The sequence below is a fragment of the Myxocyprinus asiaticus genome, chromosome 9 (assembly GCF_019703515.2).
Source record: "Myxocyprinus asiaticus isolate MX2 ecotype Aquarium Trade chromosome 9, UBuf_Myxa_2, whole genome shotgun sequence".
Classification (NCBI taxonomy): domain Eukaryota; kingdom Metazoa; phylum Chordata; class Actinopteri; order Cypriniformes; family Catostomidae; genus Myxocyprinus; species Myxocyprinus asiaticus.
The window spans coordinates 44,646,946-44,659,445 of record NC_059352.1 but is presented as its reverse complement, the minus strand read 5'-3'; the positions used below and the strand labels follow the sequence as shown (position 1 = coordinate 44,659,445).

Sequence of the window (12,500 nt, the reverse complement as noted above, 5' to 3'; positions counted from 1 at the left end):
CCTCCTTTTTTATCAAGATCTACTGCATGCCTCCATGTAGTAATGCATACTGCTGCTCTTAGGATAGGCTATGAGTTGAAAGATCCATGCAATGTAAATGCACAGGAGAAGGTTTAGAAATGTCAATAAAATACAAATAGTGCTTAAAGGTAAGATCCTTTAAAGGAAAGGAAAATTCATATAGTCATTACATTTGCACATTACATTACATGATTAGAAGAACAGTGAGCACTACAGGAAAAAGGGAAAAGGTTAAAGTGTCAGGATCATTTATAATATATTAAAAGTAAATAAAAAATTAAATAAAAATAAATAACAGAAATGCTAAATCAGAAAGAAAAACAAGGTATTTCAAGTTTATAGTCATTACATACTATACTATACTATAGCCTAATATTTTTTTATTATTATTATTATTATTATTATTTAATTATTATTATTATTAGTTTTTTTTTTTTTTTAAAGAACCATTTTATTGCCACGAAGTTCCCGTGAGGTTGTTAGTTTTACGTCGTGCTGTAAGGCCAAGTATTTCCTTGACGTGTCATACTACCTGGCCTGACAGGATGCAGTCTCGAGATGCGAAAGCCAATCATCGCGAGACTTCCGGGTCGAGTATTAAGAAGACCTATGCTGTCGGCGTGAACTCTCGTGAGATCTCCTCTCCGTGTCAGCTCTCAAGGTAAAACAAATATGTACAATTGTTTGATTGTTACAGATCGAAAAGAGTCTGAATGGTAAAAAAAAAATGCTGCTTTTACGCTTAGTAGAATTTGACAGAGCGTCTTATATCGCTGTTGGAAAGGGAGAGGCGACAGGCCGTCCGTGGGGCGAACGGGCACGTAGCGTCTCTTTAAATGAATGGAGGAAGATGAGGTTACAACTTACGCCTCTTTATACATTATGACTGTATTACACTCGGGTTGTGATTGAGAACGATTTGCTTTTGCATTTATATAGGTGATTCTGCATAACTGGACTATTTTCACCCATCTGCTCTTCATGGAGAAGCGATCTTTGTATCCAACGCCGACATTGTGAAAGCGAGGGTCGTAGGCCTTTTTGAGCTCCAGATTGTTCTGACTGACCGGAAATAACTGTATTTATGTCCATATGAATGTTTTTGAAAAGGACCATTGTATCAAATCAAAAAGACATCCGTCCGGGGCAGTATTTCGTCGTGAGGCGAGAATTGGGGTTTTGGGAAATATCATGGGCTTTTTGAATCGTTAGAGACAAGAAAGCGTTTTCAAAACGAGGAAGTTTGTTATAAAATAAGTGTGAAAAAATATTCCTGGCGGGCAGCGTGGTATGTTTTCAGCGGAGGGTGTTTGTTGGATGTGGGTAGGGGCGTCAGCACCATGGACAGCGCAGTTGGAGTCAGACCCCCTGCAGCTTCCGTAGATCATTATCAGATTATTAATAATCCAAACGAGATTCTCTAATGAAAATCTTCGTGAACAGATTGTAGATGAAGCAAAGTTTATGACTGGTTATGCACCTCAAACTGTTATTATCTTTTGTCTTGGTTTTATGTAGGCGAGACCGGGGCTAGTTGTCACAGTTTTTACTTCAGTGAATATTTCACAGGGTATGTTTATTTTTGAAACTCAATTTCTTTGTAGTCATACACCCCAAAGTCTAGGCTACACAAAGCCATTGAACGTTTTCACTGTTATTGCCCAGGGAAAAAGATACAGTTAATTTAACACACACTGATACTTTGAGACAACATGTCCCAAATAGCGGGGCATGTTGTCACACTCTATGGGTCACAGTGGAAACTTGTCTTTAAATAGCCTGTTATAGGCTTTTCAGCTAGATTCAATCATTAAAAACTATTTTAAAACACAGAACAATTCATGGAACAGCATGAATGTAATACGTAACAAAGAAAAATACAAAACCATTGTTAAAGGAATATTACGTATTTAATACAAGTTAATTTCAATCGACAGACTTTTTTTTTTTCTCCCCAATTTGGAATGCCCAATTCCCAATGTGCTCTAAGTCCTCGTGGTGGCGTAGTGACTTGCCTCAATCCGGGTGGCAGAGAAAGAATCTCAGTTACCTCCATGCAATCCATGCATTTTATCACGTGGCTTGTTGAGCGCATTACTGCAGAGACCTAGCGCGTGTGGAGTCTTCACACTATTCTTCGCGGCATCCACGCACAACTCACCACGCACCTCACTGAGAGCGAACCACATTTTAGCAACCACGAGGAGGTTACCCCATGTGACTCTACCCTCCCTAGCAACTGGGCCAATTTGGTTGCTTAGGAGACCTGGCTGGAGTCACTCAGCTTACCCTGGGATTTGAACTCGTGACTCCAGGAGTGGTAGTCAGTGTCAATACTCGCTGAGCTACCCAGGCCCCCTCCCAGTCGACAGACTTTTTGGCAAAATGTTGATTACCACAAAAAAATAATTTTGACTGGTCCTTCCTTTTCTTTAAAAAAAGCACAATCAAGGTTACAGTGAGACATTTACAATGGAAGTGAATGGGGCCAATGTTTGGAGTGTTTAAAGGCAGAAATGTGAAGCTTATAATTTTACAAAAGCACTAACATGAATTCTTCTGTTAAAACTTGTGTATTATTTGAGATGTTAAGTTGTTTAAATCAATTTTTACAGTCATTTTAGGGTTTAGGGTTTGTTGACATTACATCGTCATGGCAACGAAGTTGTAAATTAGCTATACATTTACACAGAAAGGTTAAGTAATCAATTTTACCACACTAAAATCATTTTAACACGCATATTGTTGGTGTCTTGTGGTTATACATTTGAAACAGTGACTATTTTAACGTTTAGGGATTAGCCCCATTCACATCCATTGTAAGTGCCTCACTGGAACCCAGATTTTAGAAAACGAGCGGCAAGTCAAAATAAATTATGCCACACATGCATAATGCTGATGACTGAGCTTAACTTGTATTGAAGATGAATCGCTTACGTTGTATACTTCTGCATTTTTTAAGTTGCTTTGGATAAAAGAATATGTAAATGTAATCAACTGTATAACATTTACAAATTTAAAACACAAATATCTTGTCCTATCTTCTTTTTATAGTTTACACTTGCCTTAAGATATGCTACTACTGTTTTATTGTGTTCACTCGCTTACTTAACAGTGATTACAATAATATGATGATACTGGAGAAACGATTCTCAAAAATGATTATAATTCAAGAAAAGTGTTTGAAACCAACATACAAAACCACTGCTAAAGAAACAAGCATTTGATTAATTCGATTTTGAGACAAAACCTACGTTATGTACACCAATAAAGCTCTTGTGGCCACTTTCCTGTGTGACAACTAGCCCCAGTCTCTCCTATACAACAGCACATGTCAGGTATACTGTATTTAATTGCTATGTACCACAGACTGAACAGTATGTTTAATTTCAGTTATGAGCTTTATACTTCGACATTAATAAATTAGGATGGCATGATGAAAAGAGAATGTGTGTGCTGTGAAGGAGGGGTATAGAGAGAGGAATGAACAGATTGCAGTACAGCCTGAAGACATGGCAGACCCATAGTTCTTTCAGCTTTATATGTATATATATGTGTGTGTGTGTGTGTGTGTGTGTGTGTGTGTGTGTGTGTGTGTGTGTGTGTGTGTGTGTGTGTGTTTGTGTGTGTAATTGTATGTTCATTATTATTCATTCATAACACATACACACACATATTCTCATTACTATTCATTCGTAAGTGTGGTTCTAGAACATGTACATTCTTGTACATTTGGATAGACACTGAAATGTACAATATTACATATAGTACACATGCTGTTGAATGAGCTTCACTTGTATTGAACCTGGAATATTCCTTTAATTACGCAGTAACATTTATGTAACACAGCTGACACATCTTTCTAATTGGACAATGTAATGGTTTAATTCTTTTCTGTGTGATTTCTACAGACTGGTTGGAACCACTAAATTACACCACAACATCAACCGTGTTTTACTTATTTTTATACTTGTTTAACTTTGATGATAATTACATTTAGCCATACAAAGAGAGCAAATTACATTACTTCTATTTCAAGTCCCATCTGGATTTGATTTATACATAAATTTGCCGTTTAAAAAGGTCTTTCTCAGACAAAGTTTCTCCATCATTAACTGATAAATGAGAGTTGCGCTATGGGATTGTGTCTGAGTATTGAACTCGATCAGCTGCGGCGAACAGTACCCACACAAAGGTTTCAACAATTTCACTCTTGAGTCATCACCATATTATAAAGATTTGTTCAATTTAAAAGCTAAATATACAGTACGTAAAGGGATTTACTTTGACTTTTTATACCTTTTTTACTATCCAAACATACAAACATGCACATGTGCACTTTATGTACCTATAAATACGAACTACATCACCCTGTTCTGGCATCTTACTATGTATAAGAAATGTATATACAGTACATGTTATACACATTGTGATTTAGAGTGAGAGTAATATTTTCATATTCTTTTTTCCTTATACAGGATTCCAGACTCTTTCTCAGTTATATAGCCTAACGCTTTTTCACAAGACTTTCATTCTATTACCTCAGTGGATTATTCCACACATCAGACTCACAGCTTTCTGGATTGTGATTGGCTAGACGAAGCAAAACACTGAATCATGGGGAATATTTTTGGCAACCTGCTGAAGAGTCTGATAGGAAAGAAAGAGATGAGGATTCTTATGGTCGGATTAGATGCTGCTGGTAAAACCACCATCCTGTACAAACTTAAACTGGGAGAGATCGTAACCACTATCCCAACCATTGGTAAAGAGCTTCTCATCAACTGTTTTTATTGTTGTTGTTGTTGTTGTTATGATTGTAATCTAAACAAGAATCTGTACATCTCCAAACACGTTGCAAGGTCTAAAACTAAATTAAACACAGTCTGTTTCCATAGTGAGAGAGCTGCTCTAAATGATTCAGAGTTTGTTTGAGATACAGGAGATATACTACCAACACATACTACATTACATTATTAATAAATACAGGACATATAAGGGAGAATGGAGGCAACTGAATATTTTTCAAAGTGATAACTCTTCATAGTATATATATTGAGGTATAATTTATTCTTTGAGTGTCCAGTACTTTTCATCAGCTTTCTGAATGTTTATTTGAAGTTTGGAGATTGGGGGCAATTGTAGCAACATTTATGAAATTATTTGAAAATTACTGAATCTATAAAATATTTAATGAACACTATTTAAAGTATCTAATTGAAGACTAGATTATCAGATGATCAATATATATAACTATTTTCAAATAATTATTATTACTAGACTTTTACCTACTTAGACTTTTGCTTTAACACATATTATACAGTAGCATAAAATAAACTTTTAAAAACATATTTAAGCATGGTTGTTATTAATTTGAGGTGTACTCTTATTTATGGTACAGAGGGTTATTAAAACCTTATAATTGCCCCTGTAATGGTGGCGATCGTAACACTCTGACATTCACTTTTTTAACTTTTGTTTTAAATTCAATATTACAATCTTGTCTTTCTTAAAGGGATAGTTCACCCAAAAATGAAACTTCTCTCATCATTTACTTACCCTCATGCCAGATAATTATGACTTTCTTTCTTCTGCTGAACACAAACAAAGTTTTTTAGAAGAATGTGAATGGTGGCCAGAACTTTGAAGCTCCAAAAAAGCATATAAAGGCAGCATAAAAGTAATCCATATGACTCCAGTGGTTAAATCCATATCTTCATAAGTGAGATAATAGTTTTTTATTATTATTACTATAAATCTCCACTTTCACTTTCACATTTTTCTTCTTTTGTTTTGGCAATTCGCATTCTTCATGCATATCGCCACCTACTGGGCAGAGAGGCGTAGTGACTCGCTTCAATCCGGGTGGCGGAGGATGAATCTCAGTTGCCTCAGCGTCTGAGACCATCAATCCGTGCATCTTATCACGTGGCTTGTTGCGCGCCTCACCGTGGAGACGTAGCGTGTGTGGAGGCTTCGCGCTATTCTCCGTGGCATCCATGCACAACTCACCACGTGCCCCACCGAGAGCGAGAACCACATTATAGCGACCACGAGGAGGTTACCCCATGTGACTCTACCCTCCCTAGTAACCGGGCCAATTTGGTTGATTAGGAGACCTGGGTGGAGTCACTCAGCACGCCTTGGATTCGAACTCGCAACTCCAGGGGTGGTAGTCAGCGTCAGTACTCGCTGAGCTAACCAGGCCCCTGCTGAGATATTCTTCTAAAAATCTTTGTTTGTATTCAGCAGAAAAATGAAAGTCATACACATCTGGGATGGCATGAGGGAGAGTAAATGATGAGAGAAGTTTCATTTTTGGGTGAACTATCCCTTTAATGTAGAATATGCAAGGTACTATTATTGTTGGCACGTGTGTGTGTTTATTATACCAAAAGATGGCAGGAAGATCTGTAGTATTCTGTGAGTTATGAAGGAAAGTGTAAGTAAATAATGTTACAATCCCTATATATATCTGGAAGTATTCATTTTTGCAGTTGATATTGTTTATTGTAGTTTTTATGTAATTGAATTGGACCATCTGAAATAGCAAAATGATGTTATGTTTGTTTCAGGTTTTAATGTTGAGACTGTGGAATATAAGAACATCAGCTTCACTGTATGGGATGTGGGCGGTCAGGATAAGATCAGACCACTCTGGAGACATTACTTTCAAAATACACAGGGTGAGATACACATACACTCGAGTTGAATTAAGCTGTGTGTAATTCAGTGCACCTGTGTAGTTTGTGTCAAGTGCAGCTGCAAACACACACTGCTGCTGTCGCTGTGCAGAACAAAGCGTAGAGCCATCTTGCAAACATGTATATGTACAAAATAGCACAAATTCAGACACAATATTCATTAAAAAACATTTTCAGTTTATAGCAAAGTAGTGTATAGCAGAAAACAACCCCTTTATGTTTACATGTTGTGTGTGTTAATGTTTGTTAAGTCTTATTTCTATATCTCTGCTCCCATTTTTTAGGGCTTATCTTTGTGGTTGACAGTAATGATCGGGAGAGAGTTAACGAGGCAAGGGAGGAGTTAATGAGGATGCTTGCAGAGGACGAATTGCGTGATGCCGTTCTTCTTGTTTTTGCTAACAAACAGGTAATCCACCTTTTCTTGAAATATTCTTGACAGCTGAAGTTTTCAAACTGTGCCAGCATACAATTAAAATCTTAAATGTGCTATAACCAATTTTACCAGGCATAAAATGTCCACCTAGGGCTGAGTATCGACAACCACTTGATGAATCATTTTGCGCATTTGTGTTTGCTGACATGTCCAGCCTGATCTAATGAATATTACGTGACTGTAGTGAATTTTTGCTAAATTATATTACATGGTTCCTTACACATATCACGACAGTTCCAAGGTGAAATGCCCACTGTGTGGTGCTGAAATTGAATGACATTTTCTCCTAAACAGATGAGGTCTTTAAGTTTAATGCTCTATCGAGTTTTGTGGATGAAAAGTGCAATTGCTATAGCAACTACATCATTCTGTGGCGCTTCTTTGTCACTTCCAACTCGTGTGATGACTTAACCTTAGGTATTGACTGTAATACATTAGGCACTGTATTATGAACTAACAATGAACAATATATATATATATATATATATATATATATATATATATATATTTTATTTTTTATTTTTATTTTTTTTACAGAATTTATTCATCTTTGTTGATGTTAGTTAATAAAAATACAGTTGTTCATTGTTATTTCTTGTTTTTCAACCAAAAATTTGGCTGAACACGAATATTTTTAGAAGAATATCTCACCTCTGTAGGTCCATACAATGCAAATAAATGGTGACCAGACCTTTAAAGCTCCAAAAATTACATAAAGGCAGCATAAAAGTAATCCATACGACTCCAATGGTTAAATCCATATCTTCAAAAGTGATATGATAAGTGTGGGTGAGAAACAGATCAATATTTAACTCCTTTTTTACTATAAATCTCCACTTTCACATTCTGAAAGTGAAAGTGGAGATTTATAGTAAACAATTATTGAAATATTGATCTGTTTCTCACCCAAAGTGATTGCATCCCTTAAGAAGAAATATATTAAACCACTGGAGCCTTATGGATTACTTTAACTACGACTGTCTGTGCTTTTTGGAGCTCTAAAGTTCTGGTCACCATTTACTTGCATTGTATGGACCTACAGAGTTGAAATATTCTTCTAAAAATCTTCATTTGTGTTCTGCAGAAGAAAGAAAGTCAAACATATCTGGGATGGCATGAGAGTGAGTTAATAATCAGAGAATTTTAATTTTTGGGTGAACTATCAGTAACACATCAATGGAAAGGCACCAGTGTACCAAATCAATGGAAAGGAGGAGGCGAGAACCGGCTTTACAGTATAAATAAAGGTTTAATGATAAACTGAACCAAAAAGACAAACACACGTAAGTGTCGGACAGCTGTCCGTAACTCTCTTTCCGTCACAGTGCCGTCTCCGGTCTGCCTTATCCCTCTCAGGCTTAATCAGCCTAATTAGGGGCCGGGTGTACGGAATCATGACCTGGCCCCGCCCTCCGCCCTGCCACACTATCCCTTCAACTAATGTTCACATATATAATGATTTTTAAAAATGTATTACTATATCTTAAATTTAACATTAACCAAGATTAATAAATGCTGTAAAAGTATTGTTCATTATTAGTTCATTTTAACTAATGTTGTTAACTAATGTTAACAAATGGAACCTTATTCTAAAGTGTTACCAAATTTACTAATTCTGTCAATAATTCTGCTGCCTGAAACTAATTTGGAAATGAGTAGGGAATGGTCCTGATTAAAGGCAAATATTCAGTTTCGCAAAACATTGAATGTAATAACCTTATCCTATTCTGCTTTGATAATAGGATCTGCCAAATGCTATGAATGCTGCTGAGATCACAGATAAACTCGGCCTCCACTCGCTCCGCCATCGCAACTGGTATATTCAAGCGACCTGTGCAACCAGCGGTGATGGTTTGTATGAAGGGCTTGACTGGCTCGCCAATCAGCTCAAGAATAAGAAATGAAGGGCGGGGTTTCCATTATGTGGGCGTATCTCACATTGGGAAAGGGGTGGGACTAATTTGGCCTTTGGAATCGGTTTGTTTTTTCTTTGTTTAATTTGGTTTATTTTTTGTCTTATTTTGGCAAATATGTGGTTAATAAAGCCTTCTATACTCTGTATATATGCACACACAGTTACACGCACATATGCACACCAACGCGTGTCTAATTTCCTTTGTTGACTTTTCCATTTTCAATGTATAATGAACCGTCTGATAGTACAGTGTCAGAAAATAGCATCAATGTTTGGTCAATACCTCTCTCTCCCTTCCTTCCTCACTCACTCTGTATTTACAAGACTGTCATGCAAAAGATTGCTATGCGATTGACCATGCTCGTGTATAATGTAATATGCTCATACATTTCCTTGTATTGTCAAAATAACCTCTCTACACTCTATTTTCAGTAAATGCAACAATAATGTAGTTTGCCTCCTCACGTATACATTTTTCTGCAGTCTGTGATCAGGTTAGGTACCCTGCTGTGCATGGCTCTCAGTGTCGTGATTAAGCATTGTGGTGTAGTAGAGGGTAGAACTGCATGTGTGTTACAAAAGAGCTGCTCGATGTTGCATGCTGCTTTGTGGCTGTGCTGTAATAAAATGGATAAAGTGACTGGACACTGTAGAATGAATGTAGAGTCTTGAGCTTGTCTTTAATCTGTTCCTGCTGATATCCCTTTCCTAAATTTTTAATATAGTGTTGTTACTTCCAAGGGCGTAGATTTGGCTTGATCATTGTATAAATATTGGGAGGGATGTACTTGCTCGTTTCGATTATTGGAATCTACGCCCATGGTTATTTTGCTGTAAATAATGCTTATGTTTCCAACCAAGTGCCCAATTGTTTAGATATAGAATTGACTTGGCTAATTGTTGCATGGGTAAAACGGTATTGTTGAGTTAAACTAACGTTGTTTGCATGGCTTGCATGCTGTGCTGTTAGTCCAATAGATAGATAGATAGATAGATAGATAGATAGATAGACAGATAGATAGATAGATAGATAGATAGATAGATAGATAGATGCTACTACTAATTTGCCACTGATATTAGATTATTATGACACAAATCCGTTGAGTTTTTTGATTTTGCACTGTGAGAATTTCAGTTCATACAAGTAAACAGTAGAAAAACAGCACGCACACTTGTACATGAAACTTGGGCATATCAGTGGCCAATGGCAAACTGCATTATTATTCATCTCTTTCTGTTTTCTGTGTATTGCATGATGCTTTGCAATGTTTTATGGTCGTAATGTGATGTTTTGTGGGTTCAGACTAACATATCACCCCATTGAATGTTAATCTTATTTTTTTTATCTATGCTGGTGTGCTGACACATTTTGGCTTTATTTATGCTATTTTTGATTTGTAGATTTCAGAGAAAAATACACTCACTTAGCATTTTAATAGGACTACACTATGGTCCTAATAAAGTTCCCTGCTGTTGTAGCCCATCCCCTTCAAGGTTCAACATGTTGTGCATTCTGAGATGCTATTCTGCTCACCACAATTGTATAGAGCGGTTATCTGAGTTATCGTAGCCTTTCCGTCAGCTCAAACCAGTCTGGCCATTCTCCGTTGACCTCTCTCATCAACAAGGCATATTTGTCTGCAGAACTGCCGCTCACTGGATGTTTTTTTGTTTTTGGCACCATTCTGAGTAAACTCTAGAGGCTGTTGTGTGTGAAAATCCCAGGAGATCAGCAGTTACAGGAATACTAAAAACCAGCCCGTCTGGCACCAACAATCATGCCACAGGCGAAATCACTGAGATCACATTTTTTCCCCATTTTGATGATTGATGTGAACATTAACTGAAGCGTCTGACCCGTATCTGCATGGTTTTATGCATTGCACTGCTGCTACACGATTGGCAGATTAGATAATCACATTAATAAGTAGGTGTACAGGTGTTCCTAATAAAGTGTTCAGTGAGTTTATATGAATATAATACTTTTTTCACGCTGCTTTTTCCATTAATGTTGGATACTCTTATTCCATTCACATATCACTTCAGGTTACATGAAACATCACTAACACAGTCTGTATGTGTTACTAAAATACATACAGTATATCATGGACAAATGGAAAATCAAACGCTAACATATTTTATCATACTAGCTCGTGTAAATACAACAAACGCATTTATCCTGCATTGCGTATGTGTTAAAAATAAATGTTCACACAAATCTAATACTAACACTGTATGTGTTTAGTTTCTAGTTTGTTCTGTGGGTATAGCGTTGTTCTTGCATTGCTTTGCATATTATTTCAAGCTAAAACTACCTACCACAACCTAAAGTGTGTATATATGACAATTCAGACCAGTTTGAAGGTTCAGTTATGTAGAGAGTGGGTGATGCAGGAATGAGAGAGTTACCAGGACAATTGTGCTATTCAGCAAGACGCTTAACCTCTAATTGTTCAGTTTTTCTATAGAACAGAAGCATAGTTAGCTTAAAACACCCTACAGTTCGTCCACCAATAGTGGTTCAGCATCTAATGTAAATATTACAAGGCTATTTATACACAAACCTCCAAGTCTACAGTGTGAATTGTCCAGTCTGTTAAGTTCTGTGGCCTTATCTTCTTACAAAAGTATGTTTTCACAAGGTTATTTATTAACTAAGTTATTGGGTCACTAAGTTACTTTTTAGTTTTGAGTTGATGTGGGAACAAAAAGGGGTAAAATCTCAAATACATTGTTTTGCTTGATTTTGTTGGGGGGGGGGGGGGGGCATTTATTCATTGCATTAGATTGTGTGCATATTGAATAGCTATAGGGTTGAACTTTTAGAATGTTAAAAAGTCTTATTAAAAGTCAATATTATATTTTTATTTATGTATTTATTTTGGTGAGTGTTCTGGTGAATGTGTTTTTACCTCTGTGTGCTTATGGTTTTTCTTGATTTTTTAATGTGTTGGGTAAATTATTTTGATGGCTTACAGTGTCTGTGAACATAACCAATGCAGGGGAAAACAACGTCTCATTGAATTATTAAATGAAAAAAATAGAACTCTTAGAAATCATGGAAGAAATGTGTAACCGTCTGTTACAGTAGATGAGGAAAGATCATTGTTGATTATATGATGTAGACACCAATCATTCTCTCTCTACAATCCTTTGACTGTAACACTACACTCAAATAAATACTTGGAAATTGCCATCCTGTTGTGTCCATTATTTTCTTTGGCATCTATATTCTTCTGTTCAATATTTTTTTACATACATTTTTTCAATGCAATTTTCAGCTGAGCAATATTGGTGGTGATACAAATATTTATTAATATATATATATATTCTTTTTTTTTTTTCATTTCTTGTTTTTATTTATTTTCTTTTTGTCATATTTTTATTATTTGAATTATACTATTTATTTATACAGTAAGTGCAC

At 36.3% G+C, this 12,500-nt stretch overlaps 1 protein-coding gene across 1 annotated transcript; it reads left to right on the top strand.

Moving 5' to 3' along the window:
- The first annotated feature begins 588 nt into the window (after positions 1-588).
- Positions 589-12,270, top strand: arf3b (ADP-ribosylation factor 3b). Its single transcript, XM_051707856.1, has 5 exons — positions 589-682; positions 4,500-4,786; positions 6,597-6,707; positions 7,010-7,134; positions 8,904-12,270. Exons 2-5 carry the CDS (start codon positions 4,639-4,641, stop codon positions 9,063-9,065), a joined length of 546 nt encoding a protein of 181 aa, XP_051563816.1. The 5' UTR covers positions 589-682; positions 4,500-4,638; the 3' UTR covers positions 9,066-12,270.
- The last annotated feature ends 230 nt before the right edge of the window (positions 12,271-12,500 follow it).